The sequence below is a fragment of the Arvicola amphibius genome, chromosome 7, assembly GCF_903992535.2.
Source record: "Arvicola amphibius chromosome 7, mArvAmp1.2, whole genome shotgun sequence".
Taxonomy (NCBI): domain Eukaryota; kingdom Metazoa; phylum Chordata; class Mammalia; order Rodentia; family Cricetidae; genus Arvicola; species Arvicola amphibius.
This window is the reverse complement of record NC_052053.1, coordinates 52461929-52489203: the sequence shown is the minus strand read 5'-3', so window position 1 is coordinate 52489203 and position 27275 is coordinate 52461929. Positions and strand designations below refer to the sequence as shown.

Here is a 27275-nt window from a genome sequence, read left to right as displayed (position 1 = left end):
CTACGGAACATGAGAATTGCTACAAGGAGTTTGGTCACATTCCCATTTCCCCATAAGAATCTCAAAGGGAAACATGGCCAAAAACCATGGCAGAACTTAGTACTAACAAATCTGAAAGAAAAGCCAAGCCCTGGGAAAGCCTCCCAGTGGTAGATTAGGCTGGGAAAGGGCCTGAAGCCCAGGTTAGATCCATCAGGACGCTGGTTCTCTACAGGAGCTATGGGCTGATCTCAAAATCAAGGACCCAATTTGTTTCCCTAACACAGAGACCTCTCCACAGCGCTCGTCTCCATGCAGTGTGCTCTTTAATCCTTGATGTTGCATTTGTCAAAAAGCACAAGGCTGCCGCTGCTCTGGCCAGCGGAAGCATTCATTTTAACTTGGTGAGTTCTTGCTATTGAGCAGCCGGCCTGAGAACTGTCGCGCTAATTCTACTGAGCACTCTGTTACTGAATCATGCCTGTGCCCCAGCCATTCTTTACTTCAGAAGCTGGACCCCATCCCAGAACAATCTTTAAAAGTTTATTTTACTGATCAAAGCAAAATAAGAAATAGATCTTTTTTTTAAAAAAACTCTATTTTGGGAGTGATGTCGTAAGTGGTATTTTGGCAAGAGTACTGATATGTAAAGAGCCTTGTGCATTTAAAAACTTGCGGGTGTTTGCTCTGGCACTCAGCCAGTGTGTATTTGGAACAAATGCCAATCAACCACACTCAGATCTGCCTTCCCGGCTTTCTCCTCAGAAGTCAGTATGTCCTCCATCTGTGACAATATGCTGGGCGATGGATGAGTAGGGCCAAAGGAAACACAAATTCTCGGGGATTTGCAAACTAGTGCTGGCCCCGGCCTCAGACTCTCACCCACCTGGGAGCCACCTCAAGGACAGTGGATTCTGCTGCTCATAAACTGCTGCACTGGCTCCCGTTCTGCGGCCAGCTGACAGCATCATTCCAAGGCACTACTCAACTTTTCAGGAAAGGGCAGAGTAAAAGCCTAACAGGCAGTTTCGTATTTGAACTAACTTTCATAAATTCAAAGTGTCCTTTTAAAAGGTTTGAAGCAGAGGAAAACCCCCAGTCTGTATTTTTCTGTCATTTTACTAAAACATACCTGGGTGCCAAGGTTAAAGCAAGCAGAGGAAATCCCTGGCACTTCCCATCTACAGACCTTACTGATAAATTGTGTAGCGGAAGAATAAAGGATTACCTTCTGTATTTTTTCATTACACTTTTCTTTTGTTACAGAATACATAAATCCATTGTGGCACAATGTAATATGTATCACCATGCTACACCTGCGGACGCTTCCGCGCGGCTGCCATGTCTGTGCAGTCAGGAATGATAAGTGAACCACCCGTGAATGTTAACGATAGTGATCATTCTGAGGTAACTCGGCTCTCCATCTTCCTTTACAGCCTCCAAGCTGAAGCCAGGGTAGCAAGGTTCATGGGAGGAAAATGAAAACAACAGTGAAGGGAAGGGGCAAAGCAGCACTTGGAATGTGCACCCACGAGTGTGTGCTATCTTACTCGGGGATCCATTTTTGTAAAAGCGTGCACATTAAAAGGAGAAGGTGGCTCTGCCCTGCGGACACACACAGCACCATCTAGTCAGTTTCCCCCTGTTAGGTCTACATTCCATCTCTTTACCTCCAGACAAATGCAAAGCTTGGGTCTTATTTGGTTTGGAGACCTGCAAGGGGGAGGGTTCTGAGGGACACATGCACATGGCATTCTGAAGGTAGAGTGCAGGAGCAAGTGTTTTAGCACCCAGCTAGGTGTGGCTTTTAAGTTGGGCTCCGATCTAATAAACAGAAATGGTGATCCGCTACCACACTTCTCAGCTTGACTTCCAAACAGTCTGGATTTTATGCCTCATTTCTTTACATTCTGCATTTTTTATGGGCTTTCTAAAATGTCTACCGCAATATATCTTTGAAAGATGCTCTTATTCCAAAGAGAGCATCGGGTTTGAGACTAAGGAGACAATGGGCTCATGGGCAAACCATGTTGCTAGTCCTGCCTACCTTCCACTGGGCTGGGACTTGTGTGGGGTATCTAGCCAGGATGGACAGGTAGGTCACTCACAGACCCATCATCTGGGCTTAGGACAGTACATCCTAGACACACTGAGCAGAGACGCCTGCCCTCCCGCACCTCTGTGGGCTGCCGTGTGTAGGTACAAGATGAAACTCGACGTCAGAGAGCTGACTAAATGCTGCCAGAAGTGTTTCAGTCAATTTAAAGCTGGGTCCTGTCAAGTCTGCTAACCACTGAAGAACACATGAACATTTAAAAAGAGATTACTGACTCAAGGAGCTCAATTCTGTGCCGGTGAAAAGCCACACAACCACCAAAGAGGCCTTTGGGGGAAGGGAGGGAGCTTAAGACATAGTCTGGCAATGTAGCCCAGACTGCACTGAACTTGAGACATTCCTACTTCAACTTCTGAAGTGCTAGAATTATAAACTTATGTGACTGCTTCAGACTTACTACAGAATTCTGTCCCAGCATTAGTCCCAGACAATGAGTGCTTTCCTAAGCGGTAAACCAAAGATGATGGAGAAACACAGGAAACAGGACAGGTTCTCATCCAAAAGCAAACAAAAACAAAAAAAGTACAGGGACAGGGCAGGACACCAATTGAGAAGGCAGTTCATTGGGGAGGAACACACAGGCTGCAAGTGAAATGCCCTGTGAACAAAAGGCTGTGATATACACGCACTTCAGTGTCGCTTCCCTACCTCCCCAGAGGAGGTCCCTTCCCTTCAGAATTGTCATAAGGGTAAAATACACAATGGAGGCTGGGTACCTGGCACTGGGGGTGGCAAACAGGGAGAGGTGCTTCCTAGTACTGGCTGTGCCTGTCTTGACCCAAGTCATCACTCCAAAGGAAGAGGTCTGCTCTGGCTTCCACAAAGAGTTTTTATTAGGAGGATGGATAGATGGAATGCATCTCAACAGCCACAGCAGCACGGGGGCATTAAACTGTGTGATTAGCTGCTTGGTGGCAGCATTTAGGGACACTGTCAGAAAGTAGCCTTCAATCTAGGCATCAAAACCTCCCTGAAGGACAGATTCTGGGCTCAATGTTCAAAGTTTTCCTTTTGAGAGAGTAAAACTCATAAGCAGCATAACTCCGTGATTTTGGGGGGGACAGTAAATAACAGAAAATCACTGTCACACTGATGGGAAATTCAGTGAGAATTAAAAAAGAGTTTTTAAATTTGTATAATGTACATTGCTCACATTTAACAATCCCAAATAACAGCAGCAACTACTGCTTATTGAACATTTACAATGTGACAAGTATTATTTTAATTTGTTAAAAATGTTTATAAATGCATTCAATCCTAAAAGAGCACAGATATCATTTCATAGAAATGAGGCTGGTGGCATCAGGAAAAATCTCCTGAGGCAAAACTCACACTCATCCTATTTCAGACTAAGAAGTCAACAAAATGGTTCCTATCATATGTACATAGTCTGTGGGAGGGAAGACCAAAACAGTTAACAGATGGCTTCTCTCTGTACAGTCATGAGACACAGTGGACCTGTGGAGCCACACCCAGGAGAGTCGGAGGCGCTCCCTCCGGAGAGCTATCGCAGCACCACTCCATGCCAGGGGAGGGGAATGACACTAAGGCGGCAGAGCACACCCAGCTGGAGAATCAATCGCTAGTTTGAAGTCAAGCTTGACCTTTGCTGAGTAAACCATAGTTACTCTGGCTCCATTTCCTCACAGGCAAAATGGGATAATAATAATTATTGGAATTGAAAGTGTTTATAATAACATCTGTCAAATAATACTTAATAAGCAATAACTAACATGTTAGCCATTGGCTGGTCTTTATTAAAAGAGATATATAACATTTGGGCATGGAGCATACACCTGTCACTCAGTACTTGGAGGCTAAAGATCTTCAATTTTCAGGCCAACCTGGGCTGCACAGTGAGATCTTGTCTCAAAAAATAGCCAAATGAGTGATGTATAACAAAAACAGTATTTTTGCACATTTACTTGTTCCCATAATTCCTCCCCCCAAGAAAGGCAGGTACTATTATTGGTCCCACTTTATAACAGGAAACCAACATGTTAAGACATCCACCTGGAGGTAAACATTAAGTTAATAAGTTATATAGTTATCAACAAGTCCTGCAGGAGCCACAATTTAACCCAAGACTGACTTGCAGAATCCAGAGTCTGTTTGTTTTCTTTTTTGTTTGTTTGTTTTTAACTCTTTTATTGCTTAGAGTGGAGGCTGCGGGACTCAGGGCAAGAGACTTCCAAAAACCAATACATCTCCCAGATAGGAACCAATGACCAGCCTGCGGGTAAGGTTTACAACTATGCTGGCTCTCAGACCCTTCTAAAGAGACCTTGGAAAATGTCATGGTTTCAAGGACCATGGTCTCAGTTTCCAAAGGTAGGATAAAGGTGCCAAAAGTAGACCTCTTGTTCTCTGGTCCTGACCAGTTCACAACAGCAATGGAGATGCAGTCCTCTGGTTGTCACCTGCTCTGGCCCCCTTCCATGTGTTCATTCTCCAGTACTCCAAGGTAGAAAATGAAAATATATGAGCAAGAGAAAGCCTTGCAATAATTGCAGCATGCCTGCTTTAAAGTTAGTCCCTGAGGCATCACTTTAACCACAAAGGGAGTTGATGCTGGTATGAATGCCACAGTTTGCTTCCCCTTGTGCGGACCACTTTTTTTTTGAAAGATCAAAGCACATTGTGTAAGTATGTGATGTTTGACATTGGACAAAGTACTTTTTTTCCAAAACAGACATTTTCCAAAAACATAACTTGCTAGACTAATGGGCAGTGAGAAGCCAAAATGACTGCCCTCTGCCTTCTCCTTGTGTATCTTTGCCAGAGTCCTTGGGACTTGCCAAATCTGGTCATGCCTGCTTAGCCTGCTCGACTGATTGTGCCAGAAAAGAAAATAAGACACAGATGTATTTGAGCTCTTGGAGATGCCAGTAAGAGAGACAGCTAATGGCTTCATTTCGACCCTCCCCTTCCAGCTGGGCACAGGTGGGGATAATGAGGTCCCTCTCCCTAATCAAACTCAATTATTTACTACTCTATATAACCGCAAAGACATTCACATTCCGCTCAGAATATAAAACACACTGTGAGCTCCTTCTAACCACTGCCACTGGGTATTTATAACAAACTCAAGTGGCTAACAGTTTGCCTTGGCAGGAGTTTAAGTGTGTAAAGTTTTGCAAACTGTTTCTGTTCAAATATGTCCTGCTGAAATGGGGTCCCAGGCGGGGTTCTATAACTGTCAGGTCAGTGAACTGCATAACATGTGAGAATGTATTCACCATGCAGTGCAGACAGGATCTGGAAATCAAACGCTTCGTTCCACTGCAACCTTCTGAAGCATCACGGTTGTTTCAGCAGCAAGACTGACACTGTATTAATAAACATTACGAGTCACTAGCCTGACATGTACACAGCAGCAGCTGACAGACTCCAACGTAAGCTGAGGGAGAGCAGAGGAAATCAAAATGAGACACAGGAACTGAACACAGCCAAGGGGGCTGCAGCATGAAACAAGCTGCATTAACTCAGAAATGCGAGTCCCAAACTTTCAGAAGACACAGTAACTACAGCAACAATCTGGTATAATTGTTGAATATTGAAGTAAATGATAGCTGTCTAAAATGTGTGCTATTATTGTAAGAATAAAGCATACCCTAGCACATTTTCTGCCTACATTCCAGCCAGCAAAGCATCCATACTTGGTTTGTCTGACCTTTGAATTCTTAGAAGGATGTAATTAATTCTTTCCATCTTTATTACTTGTTCCAGTATTTCTGTCATTTAAAACAGACACAAAGAACAATCTTTTCTTTCCTCCAGACAATAGCCTTTGTCAAAAAGGAAATCAAGTCAGATTTACCAATACAAAATTAAGCAGGCTGCATGTTCAATTTTCATATATGAGGACAGTGAAAATGTTTGCTAATACAACAGAATGGAAGGAAACAACATGCAGTTGGTCTGGGTAATTCATACCTAGATTGCCAGGCCTGATGACAGAGAACACGACTCTTGTTTTTATTTTGTATTCCATTTTAGCTTTGCCCCTTCCCAAACTGTGTGATTTTGCTCTGACCCTCAGCTTAAAGGTTTTACAAAGGAGCTGCTTATAGGGATAAAGGCAGAAATTAAATATATTAAAAATGTTTGTTTGCCTTTTTTTCTCTTTTTCTTTCCTGTTCCACTTTACAGATCACAAGGCAATGCCACTGAAGAGCGGGGGAATCTTCTAATTAATGATGCCCTTCCTGATAAAGGACCAGTCATTTGGTGTATATTTTGGAGATACCATCAAAAAGGTAATTTTAAAACTACAGGCTTTTAAAAGTACTCACGGAAAAAAGAGCAGTGAACCTGGGTATGCCTCTTTAAAAGCTGCTCCCCATTCCCTCTGGGTAAAGCCCAGTGAAACCTAGGCAGCTTTGGAGAGCCCTCTGGCCATGTTGGCTGTTCAAGGCAGTCCAGCTTCCCGAACCTTTTACTTGGTGGCTCTTCATCCACACAGCACAAATGTACCTAGACTCTATTAACATGCAATCTTTTGCTCATTATTATACTAAAAATTGTAAGGAAAACACAGAGGAAGGTAATGTAAGTGCACTGACTGACACGGATCTGACCTGGGTTCTGTCTGTTTTATTACTCTGGATGTTTGCTCCCTTGGAACTCTCCTTCCTCACTCTGTAGCAAGGTCTGCTTTGTCACTGCCATTTGTGAACTCAATTCCATTTCACGAGTTCTGGGTGAATGAACACTGTGCTGGAGGAGGGTAGAAGCACACAGATGAGGTAGTCCCTTTCTTGTACCATTGTATTTCTAGAGGATAGCTGGGTCCCGGTTTGGTCACTGCTAGCAAGGAACACTTCTCCAGATGCTTGGGGGCACCATCTGAGATCCAGCTTTTCATCTGGCTTTGGACATCAGTCAAAAATTGTCCTAGGGCTGCATTTTTAGTCACTAGACTGCTTGCCCAGCAGGCACAGGGGTCTGGGTTTGATCCCTAGCACTATATAAACCAGGCATGTTATGGATCAGGAGCTCAAAGTCACCTTTGGCTGCTCACCAAGTTCCAGGCCAGCCTTACATATAAGAGAACCTGTCTCAAGAAACAACCAACCTCCCCTGTTATTTCCTCCCACATTCTCCCTACTTCCTACAGTCCTGATGTGTCCACCCATCTTCACTGTTTAGACAACACACACCCAATCTGTGTAAAGTCAATCAGAATCAACGGATAGTTTAGAAATTGATCCACCCATGGGCTTGGAAAGCAGGCTATTTTTGTTAGAAGTTCCTAATTTTCAAATTGGTAGAGAAATCAAGTCTCCCTCAAACAGAAGCTCTATGTCCTGGGGTTTCCTGAGGCCTATAGGATTTGGGGGACTAAACCTGACTCTCACCTACAAGATGTATTAGAAGACATCCAAATCCAAATTCATTTCCACACAACATTTTTTTCCAGTAAAGATTCATTTAAAATAAATAAAGTTTATTTTATTATTGTCAACTTCTGGCTCACTACAGCAGGGCTACTTTTGTCAGAAAATAATAAAAATAGAATGTAAATAATTATGAAATTTAATAATTTATAATCTTTGTAGGATAGAAAGAAAATTAAATTTAAACTTCTCTTCTCCCTGATATTAATCTGCATAGTATCACTTTCTGAGGTTCACAGCCCCCTTCTTCCAGGAGTCAACTATTAAATTTATAGGCTGCGCTTCAGAATTTAAGTATTTTATTTTAGCTCAATGAAAATCATATACACATATGAAAATCACATGCATTTAAGGAGACATATATGATTGAACAAAAAGAAAAATTAATGTAAAAATACACACATTATATAAATATATATACATATTTTATAAATATGCATATGCTCAGATTATACTAATTCTGGTTGTATGCTCCTCACTCCACCCAGCTGTCCCTTATCAGACAGAAATGAAAGGAAATCAGTCTGCTAAAAAGAAGCAGAGGCTGACGAACGAACGCCAGCCATGCTTACTACCTCCGCACCGCCTATGGCAACCTTCACACTATAATGGAGTGCTGCAACAGAAACCATATGACACACAGGCCCAAAACATTTACTACCTGGCCCTCTAACGTGCAGGAGGTCTGCTAACGTTTGTGACAAGGGAGGTGTGGGGCAGCACGTGCCAGAAGCTAGAGCTATTTAACATTACTAATGGATTAGTAAAGGTCAAATTCATCACTGCAAGCAGAAGCAAAGTTTGCTAAGCAGAAAGACGGTGTGAGAACTCAGATCACATATATTGCTTTACTGGGGCAGGCTATCTCTATAAAATGTGTGCTCTTTGGTGCCAGAATCATTTGTGCCCAGGTACCAGGAGGGCCCATCTTTGTGTAGCTCCATCAACAGAAGCAGGAAGCACACTTGTCCTGGCTTACTGGGGACAGGAGGGAGATGACAAGGAGGAGAGGGCTCTGTTCTGGGCACAGGAATTCCAGTTTTGTACGTAGAAAAGTTCTAGCAGAACAAGAGGAATTAGTCTGAAGGGACAAATGCAAACAAGAATTCTCTAGTGGAGAAGGTTACATTTGGAGGATACATTATAAATTAATTAAAATAATGTGTTGGAAATTAAAAATAACATTCATTCTTTAAAAGGGAAATAATATGGCAATCACATTTTCATGAAAATGAACATCAAAAGACTCAAGTTGCCAAGTAAAACATTTAACTCTCACTAAACCTGGCATCAATTTATTTTTAGCAAAACACTGACATTATGATTATTAAATTTATTGTTAAATTTATTAATGCTATTATTTACTTATATTTAATGTCACGTTTTAGGTTGTGTAAAATTATAGACTTTTATAGCCAAAGTTAAATATTTATATGCATTCAAGTGGCACTACATCAAAACTACTTTGGGGAAACAGTGAGGCTCCACAATGAGCCTAAGTTCATAAGAATTTATTACTCATGCTTAAGAATATTCCTCTTATCCAGATTTGATAGGAGAGAAATTAAGGCATAACAAAGTAATGTCAAAAATCAAATAACAAGTTGCTAGTGAGACTTGAACCTGGGTTTGCCAAGGTTCAAAGCCTGTGGTGTCTCACTGGGAGGCCAACAGTAAGTTTCTGGAGTCTTTGTGGGGTATAAGGTTGAGAGTCTCTAAGGACAGAAGGCAACTTGGGGCTTCTAATAATCGAAGAACAGGCACAGACCTGAAGATTGACCTTTATCTTCTCCACAGAGTCCTCTGCTGTGCTGAGGACACAGAAACTTTCTCTCACAAGAGGAAAAAGACCCAGAATACTCAAATAGTTTATGCTGTACAATCCTTTTTTCTCAAGTCTCAAACAAAGGTATCTGTTTTAAAGGGACAGGAGAAAGTCCTTCAAGGCAATTCCTCATTAGAACCATGAATTTGCTGGCTCCAAACAGCAGGGGGTGCCAAAGGGATCATTATTAATCCCAGGAGATGGCCAGGAGAGGGACAGCAGAGGCCTAGTTTAGAATCACTTAGGTTTGACTGAAACCTGAGTGTGTGGGGTCATCATTAGCTGCTGGGACTCAAATGGACGAATCTTCATCTCAATCTGCAGTACTTAGCATTTCTTTGATGGAAAGTGGAGGCAACAAATCACAGCAGGGTGAGTTCTGCTGGAGCTGATCATGATCATTTTAGCTAACAGTACTGTTTGCTTCAACTGGTGCAGCGTCCTGAAACAGCACTTCGACTCATCTCTGCTCTGAATCAACAGGCTGTAAGGTGGATGGTTAGGTGATCTATTAGTAAAGCTAGATGTATCACTATACATCTGCTTAGCGATGTGTTGACTTTCAACGCAGGAGATAGATTCCTAGGACTGTTATCTTATGAATGTACAGACACTTTCACAGGCTGCACCAGAAACACAAAAGCACAGGAAAGGCTAAGCACAGTCTAAAAGAAGGCAACTGAGGAAAAATCAAATTGAATTTGGACCAGATGGAGAGAAAAGGTTTTTAAATCACAACAGAAAAATGACTACAATACACATTTTCATTTTTCTTGACTAGAAAGGGGCAAACCCAAATGCTGCTTCCTAGGCTCCTTGTCACCACTGCTCCCAGAGGCCATCTGTAGACATGCTGTTACCACCTCTACCTACGCCTGTTACTGGCTGTACATGCTGTAGGTGCAGAAGCTTGAAACAGCAATGCACACACATGTTCCCAAATCATTCTGCAAGTAGTCATGTGAGCAGATGTTCTAGGCACCACACATAATTCACCTGATGAACAAAACCAGTATCAGATGCAAAATGCTAGCAGGTCAGGGTGAAACACTGAGGAAAATAACAAGCAGTACTCACATTCGAACAAAGAGTGATTCTTTGGATGTCAGACCAGGAGATGAATACTTTTCAACCAGGGCCAAAGTACTGAAGCCAAACTTATGAATGGGCTCGTTGGAATCCAATGGTGGGAAATCTGTGTCTACCTCCCCATCATCCTCAGCAATATGCAGGCAATAGGCACTGACATTGTCACTGAAAGAAAAACCACACAGGCAAATGAGTACTGTAGGAAGAGACATGAAGCCTAGACAGCATGGAGCCCAGCCACCACATTGACTCTGCTGCTCTCTACCCTCAGCCTGGGATACACCAAGAACCCCTACCTCCCCATTCACTGAGAAGGAGAAAACACTTGGCAATATAACAAGCATTGTCATACTGTGTCATTTCCCCAATATAAACTGGACATCCATGAGAGATAAGACCTAGAACTCAATTCTTGAGATGAAAAGTGAGATTTAATGTTAGCCTTATACAGTCGGGCGGTGGTGGTGCACAGCTTTAATCCCAGCACTCAGGAGGCAGAGGCAGGTGGATCTCCGTGAGTTCAAGGTCTACAGAGTGAGTTCAAGGACAGCCAAGGCTACACAGAGAAAGGTTATCTCAAAAAAGTAAAGCTAACCAAACTAAAAACAAAAATGGAAGCTTGTAATACAGGAGGGGAAGGAAGTGGTACAGTCCCATGAGAACACAGTCACAAATAAAGAAAAAAACTACTGGGGGGAGGGGGTAAGTGGGCTTTGATGTACATACAGTAAGCCTGTTGGCCAAGACCAGTCACTCAGTTTTCCTTTTCAAACACTACAGAACCTTAGCTGAATAAAAGCACAAGGCCCGATTATCCTGATGCTCACACCCGGCCCTTCTAACAACTTCTGAACAGTTCCATTTCATGTCCAGTCAGGACTTCCAGATTCTAGTCTTGCCCTTTTAGAATCAACAAATACCTTTCTCCTTGAGGAACAATAAAGAGGCAATTTGTTTATAATGACAGGACACCATACCAACACAATTTAAAAGCTGAAATTAGGGCTGGGGTGTAGGTAGTGCTTCTCAAGCATGTATAAAGTCCTGGGTTCAATCCTGAGCACAGCGTAAATCAGAGGGGGAGGTGTAGTCCTGTAATGCCAGCACTCAGAAGGGAGAGGCAGGAGGATCACAAGTTCAAGGTTATCCTTGGGCACATAGCTAGCCTGGGATACATGAGACCTTGACAATACATAAGTTAAGTAGGTAAATAAACGAATGCTGAAACCAATGCAAACACTTTAGAACAGAGAGCTGCAGAGTGGACTGGGAAATTGAAAATCTACTAGCATTTAGGCAGGCTGGCTTCAGAAGCATAATCTAATAGTTCAGAAGGCAGGAGAATTCTAAATTCTGCAGCTAAAATTTGGAATTTTAATTATGTGATTGATGCTTTAATTAATTAATTGTAAAGCATATGCTAATTGTTTAATTGGTTGCTTGATCTATATAGATCATTTTTTGAATTAAATGAGCTGATTTACAAAGTTTATTGATTGGATGTGACAAGGAATTATTGCACTGACTACCTGATTTGCAATTTTCCCAGTTAATTCACAATCTTTAGCTGCACTCTGCTTATTGAGAGAGTCTACTTCAGGTGATCTATACTCAGTGTGTCTGTCAAGCTTGAAAAGTATTTATTATATAAAACAAGTAATAGAGACAGATGAAAATTAATGGAAACTATGAATCTGCTAAATGGATTGATAACAAGAAAGTAATCTGGCCATGTTTGTCACTTTACATTTCATGGGTTTGCAATGTTGGGAAGAAATATGAAATTCTTGTCTGAGTGTAGGATCTTCTAGTTCTTTACAGCAAGCTGTCAACTTAACCACAAAGTAAGTGTAAAACAGACACTCTTTAGAAGAGAAAAATGCCATAGGAGAGCACCAACTCAGAGTTTTGCAGTCAAAGAGACCTGAGTTCAAGTCTCAGCTCCGTGGTTTTTGGGTTATATGATTTTAAAATAAGCTTCACCTTGGCTTTCAATTTCCACATCCATAATGAGGCCATAATGGCCTAATTCAGGATTAGATTCAGTGATATATGTAGAGTCTAGCATACAAGAGAAGTAGAATGTAAATATGAGATGACTATAGTAAGGTCAGATGGGGACCAGCTTTAAGAGTTCTGTCAGTCCTTCCAGTATGGATACACAGCAGAGCAACAGGGGAGTCGTGACCCTGGCAGCTCATTCCAGGCAAGCAGGTCTCTAAGTTTAATGGGGCTGCTGTGCCTCGAGGATTGTATGAGCAGGGAAGATGCAGATGGGAGAAGCCATGGACAATACTGATTATTTATTGCCATATAAATCAATCTGAGAAATGTCCATGATTCTCTAGTACCACAGAGGTTCAAGGGCAAAGGGCAAATAGTAAGCCCACTGATCAGAGCAAAGAGCCCAATACTGATAATAGAAGAATATTCCTTTGATTGTCATGGGATGCTCCTAAGTTTCCAAAAACAAACAAACAAAAAGAACAAATCCAACTAATACCACAAGCTCAAGTCTGAGAGTAAAGCAAATGGTTTAACTCACTAATTCCAAAATATAAACAGCTAAGTAACTCATTCAAAGACATCTGCACTGTGTTTACTCTATGTAGTGCTGTGTCTTAAGAAGGCCTCCTTCTGTATTATATAAGAGGAGTGAGGTCATTAGCAAGGTTTAGCAGCAAACAGGGCTCTAAGTCCTCAACTCAAAATCCAAGAAGATGGTGATTAAACATTCCATTCCGTGCACAAACCTGCTGGTTCCTTTGTGCCTCCACAAAGCAATCATCCTCTAACAGGAGCTACTGCTGTGTTATCACTTTCTAGGACAAGACAATGTCATTGCCTGTGTGCCGTGAGTACTGTGTATCACACAGTGATGCGTGATGCTGTTCAGTATATATGTCGCTTTCATTGGTTGATGAATAAAGTTGTTTTGGCCAGTGGCTTAGCAGAGTAAAGTCAGGTGGAAAATCCGAACAAAGACATATATATAGAGAGCAGGTAAAGTTAATGAGACACCATATATCTGCCAAAGGAGTAACATGCAGGCACCAGTAAGCCACAGCCTAGTGGCAATACACAGATTAATAGAAATGGCTTAAGATGTAAGAGCTAGCCAGGAATATGCCTAAGCCATTGACTAAACAGTGTTGCTGTAATTAATATAGTTTCTGTGTGACTGTTCAGGTCTGGGCAGCTGGGAAACAAAAAGTACAATTTCTATTTACAACACTGGGAAACTGGCCTTGACCCATTCAACTCAGTGACTATTTCTATTTTATACATTTAATTGCGAAACAAATGTACAGTTTCTGTTTACAAATGGTGCCCAAACATTTGGCAAGAATTTCCACATAAAGTCTGAGAAAGCTTTAAAAGAAAACAGAATCCTAGAGAGAAAAGAACTGAGTCAAGCACAGTTTCTTGGTAGCAGCATTGTCTTTGGTGCGCTCTGTATGCTGGAGGCAAGCAGAGGTGCGGCTCCATTAAGAGAGGCTTCCTGACTCAACGTTAGTGACAAAAACCTTAGAGTTCTTTGAAGAGGCCTACCACCAAACACTTAAATGGTGTTTATGAGCAGCCGGCTTCTTGGTGGTGGCATGGACCTTGAAACTCCATAGAGTTGTGGCAATAAACATGGCTCTCGCCAATACCTCCACCATGAAGTTAGACTCTCAAAAAGCTAAGGAATATGACAGAGCTAGTTGCCAAAGCTGCAGCTTTAATCCTAGCCATGTTGCTTAACAAATTAAAAATTCATGTACTCAAAGAGATAGAGATATACAATAAAGACAGATACAGAAAAAAAAACTCTAAATGGTTTACACTGTGTTTAACAAATATACACAGGCTTGGGAGAGAAAAGAAAAAGGATAGAGAAAGTCCTTAACAAATGGAATAGAGTAGTAGCCAGGCGTAGTGACTCACACCTTTAATTCCAGTCCTTGGGAGGCAGAAGCAGGTGGTTCTCTGTGAGTTTGAGGCCAGCCTGGTCTACAGACTGAGTCTAGGCCAGCCAAAGATACCAAGAGAAACCCTGTTCCAAAAACAAACAAACAAACAAACAAACAAACAAACAAACAAACCCAAAAATGAAAAAGCAAAAATAAAAGAAATAGAGTAAGAAAAAAAAGCTACGTAAAGATAAAAATTAAACAAAGAGTCTGGATTATGTATGTTATTGTGTTTTCTTTGAACCTTCTGACTGTGAATGAGCTAACTACAAAGAGACATTTCACTTTATTGGCTGCTAAGCTAAACTAACATTTACATTTTAAAGGTATTGATGTCAAAATTTAAGTCTGAGGACATGTTACTCTGGAAAAGAGTTTCTGCTTTTGTTTCCCCAGAGGATAAAAAGTCGTGGATTCCTTACCACCTAATAAAGCTTGATTAAACAAGACCCTGTGAAGCGAAGGCCCAGAGAACATCCACAACAGGACTACTGGCTGAGATGGTCCACAGGATACCCCATGAAAGACCTGATTAACAGTGCCCCCAATCAACAGGCTGTAGTCTAGAAAACTACACACAAAATCTCAAATATGGTTTTTAAATGTTTGTTTTCATTTAAAGGGGGCTGATTATAAGTGGTTAATGGTCACAGTCAATTGCTTTCTAAAGAAATAAAAAGGGATACACACACACATATACACTCTACAATGGTATGGATTTGGTCTGCTGATAGAAATTTAAGGTCAATTTTGTTAATATATATATTCTTGTTTAAGGTATTATGTTTATAGAGCTCATTAAAAATGTAATATATTTTCACACGAGTGAATTAACAGAACATTTGAAAACTTTAGAACAAAAAGAAGAAAACTCACCTAAGAGAACTAGACAGCAGGAAATAATCAAATTGAGAGATGAAATCAACAAAATAGAAACAAAGAAAACAATACAAACAATCAATGAGACAAAGAGTTGGTTTTTCAAGACAATCAACAAAATAGACAAACCTTTATCCAAACTAACCAAAAGGCAGAGAGATAATATCCGAATTAACAAAATCAGAAATGAAAAGAGGACATAACAACAGACACAGAGGAAATCCAGAGAATCATCAGGTCATATTTTGAAAGCCCATACTCCACAAAATTGGAAAACTTAAATGGACAACTTTCTGGATAAATATCACTTACCAAAATTAAATCAAGACCAGGTAAGCAAATAAAATAGACCCATGACTGCTGAAGAAATAGAAACAAGTATCAAAAGTCTCCCAACCAAAAAAGGCCCAGGACCAGATGGTTTCAGCTCAGAATTCTCCAAGACTTTCAAAGAAGAACTAATACCAATATTTCTCAAATTATTCCACACAACAGAAACAGAAGGAACATTGCCAAACTCTTTTTGTGAGGCTACAATTACCCCAATACCCAAACCATTACCAAGAAAGAGAATTACAGACCAATCTTACTCATGAACATTGATGCAAAAATACTAAATAAAATACTGGCAAATTGAATCCAAGAACACATCAGAACCATCATCAACCATGATCAAGTTGGCTTCATCTGAGAGATGCAGGGATGGTTTCAACATATGAAAATCTGTCAACGTAATCTGCCATATAAAAAAGCTGAAACATAAAAACCACATGATCATCTCATTACATGCCGAAAAAACTTTTGACAGTTATGCCAGCACCATTTGTTGAAGATGCTTTCTTTCTTCCATTGTGTGCTTTTAGCTCCTTTATCAAAAATCAGGTGTTCATAGATTGACCCCAGCTAGTTCCTAGGGCAGCTGAGGAGAGGGTGCCAGAAATGTCCAGATCCTATTGTCATACTCATGAATATCTTGCATATCACCATAGAACCTTCACCTGGCATTGGATGGAGAAAATGACAGAGCCCCACATAGGAGCACCAGACTGAGCTCTCAAGGTCCTGATGAGGAGCAAAAGGAGGGAGATCATGAGCAAGGAAGCCAGGACCGCGAGGAGTGCTTTTACCCATTGAGACGGTGGAACAGATCTAACGGGAGACCACCAAGTCCAGTCGGAATGGGACTGATGGAACAGGGGACCAAACTGGACTCTCTGAATGTGGCTGACGGTGGAGGAGGACTGAGAAACCAAGGACAATGGCAATGAACATGAACCCTACAGCATGGACGGGCTCACTGTGAGCCTTGTCAGTTTGGTTGCTCACCTTCCTGGACTTAGGGGGAGCTGGGAGGACCTTGGACTAAACATAGTGAAGGGAACCCTGATGGCTCTTTGTCTTTGGAGAGGGGTGGAGTGGGGGTATGGGTGGAAGGGAGGGGAGGGAAGGGGGAGGAGATGGAAATCTTGAATAAAAAAATGAGAAAAAAAAAACAAAAAACTTTTGACAAAATACAACATCCCTTCATGATAAAGGTCTTGGAGAGAGCAGGGATACAAGGAACATATCTAAACATAATAAAGACAAGATACAGCAAACCAACAGCCAACATCAAATTAAATGGATAGAAACTCCCAGCAATTCCACTGAACTCAGGAACAAGACTAGGTTGTCCATTCTCTCCATATCTATTCAATATAGTTCTTGAGGTCCTACCTAGAGCAATAAGACACCAAAAGGAGATCAAATCAGAAAAGAAGAAGTCAAACTCTCACTGTTTGTTGATGATATTATAGTTTACATAAGCAATCCCAAAAATTCTACCAAAGAATTTCTACAACTCATAAACACTTTCAGTAATGTTGCAGGATACAAGATTAACTCAAAAAAAAAAAATCAGTAGCCCTCCTGTACACAAATGATAAAAGGGCTGGGGAAGAAATCAGAGAATCAACACCCTTCACAATAGCCACAAATAGCATAAAATATCTCAGAGTAACTCTAACCAAACAAATGGAAGATTTGTATGACAAGAACTTTAAATCTTTGGAAAAAGAAACTGAAGAAGACACCAGAAAGTGTAAAAATCTCCCATGCTCTTGGGTAGGCAGAATTAACACAGTAAAAATGGCAATCTTACCAAAAGCAATCTACAGATTAAATGCAATGCCCATTAAAATCCCAGCAAAATTCTTCACAGACCTCGAAAGAACAGTACTCACCTTAATACGGAAAAGCAAAAAACTCAGGATAGCCAAAACAATCCTGTACAATCAATAAAAGAACTTCTGGAGGCATCACAATCTCTGACTTCAAACTCTACTACAGAGCTACAATACTGTAAACAGCCTGGTATTGGCATAAGAACAGACAGGATGACCAATGGAAACTAATAGAAAACCTGGATATCAATCCACACATCTTCAAACGCCTGATTTTTGACAAAGAAGCAAAAAATATCAAATGGAAAAAAGAAAGCATATTTAACAACTGGTTCTGGCATAACCAGATATCAACATGTAGAAGAATGAAAATAGACCCATATCTATCACCATGCATAAAACTCAAGTCCAGATGGATTAAAGACCTCAACATAAAGCCAGCCACACTGAACCTTATAGAAGAGAAAATGGGAAGTACACTTGAATGCATTGGCACAGGAGATCACTTCCTAAATAGAACCCCAGCAGCACAGAAACTGAGAGAAACAATTAATAAATGGGACCTCCTGAAACTGAAAAGCTTCTGTAAGGCAAAGGACATGATCAACAAGACAAAATGACAGCCTACAGAATGGAAAAAGATCTTCACTAACCCCACATCAGACAGAGGTCTGTCTCCAAAATATACAAAGAACTCAAGAAATTGGTCACCAAAAGAACACATAATGAAATGAAAAAATGGAGTACAGACCTAAACAGAGAACTCTCCACAGAGGAATCTAAAATGGCTGAAAGACACTTAAGGAAATGTTCAACATCCTTAGTCATCACAGAAATGCAAATCAAAACAACTCTGAGATTCCATCTTACGCCTGTAAGAATGGCCAAGATCAACAACACTGAAGACAACTTATGCTGGTGAGGTTGTGGGGATAAAGGGAACACTTCTGCATTGCTAGTGGGAATGCAAGCTGGTACAACCCCTTTGGATGTCAGTGTGGTATTTTCTCAGAAAATTAGGAAACAATCTTCCTCAAGACCCAGTAATACCACTTTTGGGTATATTTCCAAAGGATGCTCAATCGTGCCACAAGGACATGTGCTCAACTATGTTCATAGCACCTTTGTTTGTCATAGCCAGAACCTGGAAACAACCTAAATGTCCCTCGACCTAAGAATGGATAAGGAAAATGTGGTATATTTACACAGTGGAGTACTACACAGCAGAAAAAATAACAACATCTTGAATTTTGCAGGAAAATGGATGGAGCTAGAAAACATCATTTTGAATGAGGTAATCCAAGCACAGAAAAACAGTTATCACATGTACTCACTCATATGTGATTTTAAAACATAAAGCAAAGAAAACCAGCCTACAAACCACAATCCCAGAGAATTTAGACAACAATGAGGACACTAACAGAGACTTACATAGAGTTAATCTACATGGGAAGTAGAATGCAGAAAAAGACAAGATCTCCTGAGTAAATTGGGAGCATGGGGACCTTGGGGAAGGATTGAAGGAGGGAGGGGAGAGGCAGGGAAGGGAGCAGAAAAAAATGTAGAGTTCAATAAAAATCAATAAAAATGTAATATATAATTAAGAAATACAGATTATTAGACAGTCATCTATTAATCAAACCTTTAGTCATGTTAGTTAGGTTTTCTAGATATACAGAAGTATATTTCAGTTAAGACAGATAATCTTCACCACTTCAAAGACCTACAGAATTTGGTATTTAAAATGTTTTAAGAACTGAAAGACTTTTCTTGACAGTGAGACATGTCTGCTTCTGGCAGCACCAATCTATTTCAAAAGGATGATGGGCATCAAAGAGGCTCCTTATGGAGTTTGCTAGCCATTTGGGCAAGACACTGCTTTTGCCTGGACTGCTTGACAGTATGCCATATAAACTGGACATGCAGGACCCACAGAAAAATGATTGGTGAACTTGCCAAAAAGAAGGTGAGACAGCCCTTTACGGTTCCTCCTTCATGAAAGAGTCTGCCAGACATTCTGCAGGACACAGAAGAAAGTGACTAACAAACTGTCAATATAGGTGAAACAGTCTTTCAAATTTCCTGCTTTATGGAAAAGTCTGCCAGATACTATGGGCCTGTAGGCTGAAGATCAATGACCCAATGTTACAGAACTTTGGGTGACTTCCCAGGCAGCGAGATATCTCTGTTAACTCCAGAGTTTTGGAAGTTGCTTACAATGCACTTTCCTGAGGTTTTTGAAGTTGAAGACTAGATAGTTATAATTAAAGTTTTCCTTAGTTATGATAAAAGGTGAATGGGGCTGGATAGATGGCTTAGTGGTTAAGAGCACCGCCTGCTCTTCCAAAGGTCCTGAGTTCAATTCCCAGCAACCACATGGTGACTCACAACATCTGTAATGAGATCTCATGCCCTGTTCTGGCCTGCAGGCAGGGCACTGAGAATATTGTATACATAATAAATAAATAAATCTTAAAAAAATAAATAAAAGATGAATTAGATATACAACTTTAGATTCACAAAGACAGGAAAGATGATAGAGTATTTTCCTTTATTTGTCAAATGTAAATGGACTAAATATTGTTAACTATAATTCTTGCTTGATAACTGTTCTGTATATGTATATGTAAAATGGAACTATGTTAAAGTTAAAACTTTCTTTTTTAATTAGACAGAAAAGGGGAGATCATGTGGGATGTTCTTCTGTATATGTGTTGCTTTTATTAGTTGATAAATAAAGCTGTTTCTGCCAATGGCTTAATAAAGCCAGGTGAGAAATCCAAACAGAAATATATATCTCTCTCTATATATCTATATCTATCTATCTATCTATCTATCTATCTATCTATCTATCTATCTATCTATAGAGAGAGAGAGAGAAAGAGAAAGAGAATAAGCAGAGTCAAGTGTAGCTGCCAAAGGAGTATCATGCCGACACTGGTAAGTCACAGCCTAGTGGCAATACACAGATTAATAGAAATGGCTTAATTAAAGATGTAAGAACTAGCCAGGAATATGCCTAAGCCCTTGGCCAAACAGTGTTGTTGCCAGTAATATAGTTTCTGTGTGATTATTTGGGTCTGGGCAGCTGGGAAACAATTTCTATTTACAACACTGGGATACTGGCCTTGACCCATTTAACTCGGTGACTGTTTCTATTTTATACATTAGGAAACTGAAACTTACTGGGGCTAATTTGTTCAGTATCAGATGGCACATAAATGACTGAGCTGACATTCAAATCCAGGCAGCCAAGAGGTCCTTGATCTCACCAATTTTTTGGCCAAAGCCATGCTACGGTAAGACTTCTCAAGGTGCTTAGGAACTTGGTGTCTCAAGAGAAGGAACCATGACAAATTAATTTTTGGTCTTGGTTTTAACTAGGAACTTGAAGAGATGTATGTGACAATCCTCATAGCAGGGGAGTGGAAACAGAGGAGAAAGAAGTTATGATGTTCCAGTTCACAGAGAGAGCTAGTCTAGAGAACTGAGGCCTCCTTGCCTTTGTTCAACTTAATGATCAAATCAGAAATGGGTAGCGTTTTGAAATGGGAGGGAGAAAAAGCAGTGCTGGTTCCTGCCAACAAATTCTACAAATCCCAATGACAGGGCCCTTTCCTATGGCTCCATCCTGGATGAAATGACATCTGGCCTTAGTAACTTAATACTAAGTAACTCAACCACTAAACAAATCTCTCTGAGCTCCATCTAGGAAAATGATTTCTCTACAATCATTTAGATCTCTGACAGATTTTATTTGGTATGTTCAATTTACATACTCATAAAAATGTACCCATCTTTTGGAAATGCAGGAGAAAGAATCCTTTGAAGTGTGATGACCACAGGCAAAAGAAGCTTATGGTTCTGTTTTGCTTTTAATGAAAAAGAAAAGAAAACATTAGTCTGACACATCCAGAACTCTCAGTACCAGAGCCCTGGTGTTTATTGTGATGGCGATCAATATTAAGAGTCTGCTGGGCATTAGTAAGAGGGAAGGTGGGAGGATACTGAGAAGGTTGTCACTCAGAGGTTGATCTCTGAAGTCAGAGGGAAAATATTAAGACTGTCCAAGTTTCAATTTCCCCAGAACCTACATAAAACAAATGGCAAAAACTGTTAAGTACCTAAAATTCAAAGCATGGCAGCCTCCCTCAGGAATGGCTCCAAGTTCTCCAGGACAGCAGTTTTAGAGAGAAAATACCTGCTGGCTGCTAACTGGAATCTAGGCCTTTGTAGCTACTATCTGCCCATTTTGGGGAGCTCCTGTCACCATCCTCAAACCCAAGCACCTTCTTGTTTTCATACCTTACTCCATTTTCATCATGGTCCTGTACAGAGCTCTGCTGTCCTGAACAAGTTTACAATAATTGTATTAACATTCTTACATGCTAATTCTATCATTTCTGGAAAGTCTTCTGTATTAATCTGAATTACACAGTCTTCCAAACAAATTTACAGAATTGTCAGAATTCTGACGTTCACAAACTCCACAACCTTTTATAAACACTTCCTGTAGACATTCTTTCAATCCTACAACCAAAAGGATATTTCAGAATATAAATATGGCATTGTCACCTTTCCCTACCTTTAGAATAAAGGCAAACGAATCTGCCTTCTACAACACCTTCCACTGTGCTCTGCTGCTTTCCAAGCTGCTCCTTTGCACTCTCTATTACTGAACACACACTTAGGGCTTAGTCACAGACTCACCAGATGGCACATCTGTTTGACCATGGTGTGGACTAACAGCCTGGAGGTGCCATGCTCTTAGATGGTCAGGTCACTAAGATTTAGCTCAAGCCTCATTTTCACTGGCAATGCTTCCCAGACTTCATCCTACTCCAGAGCAACACAGGGCTCCAGACAGAAGTCAAAGGCTTATTCTCATGTCCCTAGAACTCTCTGGATCTCTGTTCTCAAAGTCTCAGTGATACTGAAGCGAGCATGTGTAATTTGGTATCTGTTTAAACCATAAGCATGAACCTTGAGACCACAGACCATGATTACTTGTATCCCAGTGTCCAACATAGGGTCTGGGTGGCATCAGCAGTATGCAATGTTTGAGCGAAGGCAGATAGGCAGGGAGGGATGGTAAAGATCCTGCTATGAGTATGGCTATGGCATCTATTCATGATGCTGCTTATAAGAAGAGCCTCATAGCCTAAGTTGGAGGCACACGCCTTTAATCCCAGCACCAGGGTGACAGAGGTAGGCGGATGGATCTCTGTGAGTTTGAGGCTAGTCTGGTTTACAGAGTAAATTGCAGGACAGGTTCCAAAGCTACAGTGAAACCCTGTCTTGAAAAACAAACAAGAAGAAGGAAGAAGAACAGGATGAGCAGAAGTAGCAGCAGCTTTATTTGTTTGTACAGAATAGTTAAGAGCAAGGGAAGCAGCTCTAGTTCAAATCTTGACTTAGGATCTGCATCCTTCTCCATCTATGCCATTTAATAAAACATATGGGAACTTGGGAAATTATTTAACTCCCAATCCTCAGTTTCTCTCTAATGAAAACATTATTTATGACTTCCAAAGCTGCCACAAGAAATAAGACAACAAACTAAGAGTGCTTTAGCACACACTGGAACACACTGTCTTGTTTATCAGTCATCACATAGCGGTGGGCAACCCTGGCAGCTTGCAAACTATGAGCTTGCTTTTTCTTCCACTCAGCAGCTACAATATCTGCAATAGCTCTCTATCTATCATTTAAATTAGGACATGGGAGGTAGAAAGTTGGCTCAGCGGTTAAGAGCACTGGCTGCTCTTCCAAGGGACTTGGGTCCTAGCTCCAGTACCTACATGGTAGCTCATAATTGTCTGAAATTCTAGTCTCAGGAGATTCTATGCTATTTTCTGACCTCTGTGGGCTCGAAGCAGGTAAGTGATAAACTGACATACATGCAGATAAGATACCCATACACATAAAATTAAAATTAAAACAATAAAATGGTAAAAATAGTGGGGCGGCTCTAATTAGGGAGAGGAAAAATATAAATACAGAAGAAAGGAAGAGGGTGAAATACAGTCAAGATGTCTGGAAAAGTCATAAGGAATCATACTAACTGTCTACCTAAAAATAACTACACTACACTTAAGCTGCTAGATAAATATGTGATATTTAAGTGAAATTTTCTTATCTGGGCTGGCAATGCTCCTTCCCTCCACTTTACAAAACCATCATAATTCCCAACTACATTGTAAATATTTGTTCAATTCCCATACATAAATGTAGTTTTCACCCCTGATCAAGGAAATTTCTCTTTCCATCAGACAGAAACCATCGCAGAAAACCACAACCAATCAAAATGCAAATTTGTGGCATCCAGTCCCAAGGGATATACCTACCACTCCTGCAACTAAGGCTTGGGGATCACTGCTGAAGAGGGGAAGAAAGGCCATAAGAGCCAGAGGAACAGGGATTTTGCTGTAAGAGTGCCAGAATGTCAGAAGCTAGACTCATAAAGTCTCCACGACTGCCTAAACATGAGCTGAACAAGAACAACACCAAAGACATGACAAACTAGATAGGAGGAGGGATCAGACCTCAACCCTACACAAAGAACTACAGGCATCTAACGAATGCTGAGAACAGAAGAAATACAGTGCCCAGGGAAGATCACACCAACTAGTTATCTAAAACCAAATAGTCTTCCCTAAAAATTAATATACAAGTAACATTACACAGACTGAGTAGGTTGAACTTATGTGTTTAAGAACACATGCACACACAATGGTTTAAGAAAAGAGGCCATAAATTTGAAAGAAAGAAAGTGGGGAGGGGTGGTGGTCTAAGGGAGGGTTTAGAAGGAGTAAAGGGACCGGGCAGTGGTGGCACACACCTTCAATCCCAGCACTCAGGAGGCAGAAGCAGGTGGATCTCTGTGAGTTGGAAGCCAGCCTGGTTTACAGTGTGAGTTTCAGGAAAGTCAGAGCTACTGTCCTGAAAAACAAAACAAAGAAGAAAAGGGAAGAGGAAAATAAAGCCTATGTTTCAAACAATAATTTTATAAAACTAAAATAAAAACAATAAATGAAACAAGACATACTGAGGTTGAGACCTTCCTGGCAGTTCCTGGTGAGTAAAAGTCTGTGACAGAAGTTGGGGGTGGGGTGTGCACACCTTTGATTCCAGCACTCAGGAGGCAGAGGCAGGCAGATTTCTGTGAACTCGCCGTCAGCCTGGTCTACAAGAGCTAGTTCCAAGACAGTCAGAGCATTTACACAGAGAAATCTTGTCTCCAAAATCCAAAACAAACAAAAACAAAAACAAATCTGTGACAGGCAAAGGCTTGCCCTATCAGATACCTGGAAAAGGCCTCCCTTGCATGGTAGGCTTGAACCACCTGTCCAGATGTGAACATTCCCATCTCTTCCACTAGCCCACTGCTTCTTTCTGCTTTAGGTCTGCTGCCACACTATTCCATCTCCAGAGCCTCTCTCAACCTAAAGGCTTCTGTTGCCCAATCCCAGGGAATTTCTCTGACTTCAGGCTAGGTAGTCATGAATGGTGTCCTTCCTTCAAAGCACTCAGGTTCATTACCTGAAAAATCTTTTTAAGTTATTTGTCTACTTCCTCTATGAGACTACTGAATTAATGAAAGAGAGACAATGTCTATTGCATTTAGCACTTGTACAGCAGCAGAATGACTGAAATGTAAGAAGACCACTCAGTGAATGTTGCTGAAATGCATGGATGAATACAAATGATAAGGGAAATGAGCTAGATACAAAGTGCTATTACACTTGATAATTTCTTCTACCCAACACATTGTAAATTTTTGAGTAAAGTGATAGCATTTCTCTTGTTCTTCATTTTATCCTTCCTTAACATCTAGGGCCAAGAACTCTCAAAATATTTGCTGAAGGAATATCAGTGGCTTCCAAAATTGAGGAGTAAAGATGCATTGGTGATGCACAGGGCTTTGGGGATTAGGCAGGACATCCAAAGAAGGCAGAAAGGCGTATCTGGCTAGAGTAGAGTAAGAACACATAAGGTATTGTTGCCAGTTAAAAATGGGAAGCCTTAACATGCACAGGAGTGCAAAAGGGGAAGGGCTACTTAAGCTAATAATATATTTAGGCAAATGGTTCTTAAAGATGACTCTACAGACATAAAGTGGAAGTGGTGCCCTAGAAAGGGGAGGAGAGTAGACGGAAATGTGCACTCAGTGTGAGAAGAGACAGATAAAGAATGTACCAAAGACACCCAATAGCAAAGCTAGCTGGAAACATCAAGGGAAGTCCAACCTGCCTAAATACTGTGACTCACTTATGAGATACCAAAGTATCACGCCATGGTACAATCACTTGCAATAAGAGAGTGTTAAATCATAGTCCTGTGTTGAATGACTGCTAGAAATTTGTAGGTGTAGCTGGCTATAGTTATGGGATGTAGTAGCAACAGAAACACGTTTACCATGGATTTTCTCATCTTTTTTTAAAACAACAATCTGTTATAGTGTGTACCACATTTTACACACAAGAACACTATACTGCTTGGAATCTATGTAGCACATTCAAAAACACCCTGCTCCAGTAACATCCGATTTAAAACCAAGTTTACGGCTCTGTACTCTACATTTGTAACTGCTATACTACCCTCTGATAAAGAGAACAGACAAAGATGTTAATATGTTTCTAAGCATCTATGAAAAATGATGATGTTTGATGCTTAATGAAATAAACTCTTGACTATATAAAACCAGCAACTCTCCTCAAGGGCTGAAGATGGCTAACACTGAGTGGAGTGAAGCAAATCGACCTTAGGTTGGTGGTCTGCACCACTTGGCTAGACAACAGCCTTGATGTAGGTGTGTCTTCTATCTATCTGATGATTTCATTGGTTAATTAATAAAGAAACTGCTTGGCCTAATAGGTTAGAACATAGGTGGGTGGAGTAGACAGAATAGGAAGAAGGAAGTGAGGTAAATAGCTCAGACAGATGCCTTGCCTCTCCTCTCTGGGTCAGATGCGATGAAGCCAGCCACCAGGTCAGACGTGCTGAATCTTTCCCGGTAAGACACCATTCATGGTGTTACACAGATTATTAGATATGGGTTAATCAAGATGTGAGTAAGAGGCTGAAACGAATGGGCCAGGCAGCGTTTAAATGAATACAGTTTGTGTGTTGTTATTTCGGGGCATAAGCTAGCAGGTGGCCGGAAGGTGGGCGGGAATGTAGCCTGCTCCCCTCCTCACTACAACAGCCTGGTATATTTGGCACTGTCCTTTTATAAGTTGCAAGTGGCTACCATGTACTTCTCAAATGGCATGTCTGAGTGAAGTCTACTTTAAAACTGCAAATAAACATCAGTTATTAAAGATTCACAACCATAACAAGATCTAGAAGTGTGTATTTTGTGTATAAAAGTTTTCATGATGTTGACAGATTTTTTTTTCTAAAGACAAGGTCTCATGTAGCTTACACTAGTCTGTAGCTCCCTCAGTCATCAAGAATGACTCTGAACTCTTGATCCTCCCATTTCTACCTCCCAAGGGCTGGGATCACAGGCATTTGCCATCATGCCTCATTTTATGAAGTGCTAGAGATGGAACTCAGAGCTCCCTGCACGTTAGGCAAACAAGCTCCCAACTGAGTCACACCTCTATATCCCCACCCCTGCATGCTGAAATGATACTACTTTGGATACAATAAAATTATTATAAAACTTAAGTTTATCTTTTGCTAATTTTAAAAATGCGACTACCAGAAAATTTGAACTGACCAACATGCCCCGTGATTTCAGCTGACTTTTTACTTCTGAACACTGTGGCTGCAGCCCGACATGCCCACTGCTGGGCATGGCAGCGATCTCAAAAGGTGCACTGCTTCAGGACTACAGCAGGCTCTTCAGGCTTTTAGTAGCTC

General features: G+C 40.8%; 1 protein-coding gene across 13 annotated transcripts in view; it reads right to left on the bottom strand.

The window, feature by feature from the left end:
- Mapkap1 (MAPK associated protein 1) overlaps positions 1 to 27275 on the bottom strand; it is a 222702-nt gene that overhangs the window by 90590 nt on the left and 104837 nt on the right. For all 13 annotated transcript variants that reach the window (XM_038336928.1, XM_038336923.1, XM_038336922.1 and 10 more), the window contains one exon: positions 10397 to 10573. In XM_038336928.1, coding sequence (XP_038192856.1) covers positions 10397 to 10573 — 177 coding nt within the window. The remainder of the gene's footprint in view (positions 1 to 10396; positions 10574 to 27275) is intronic.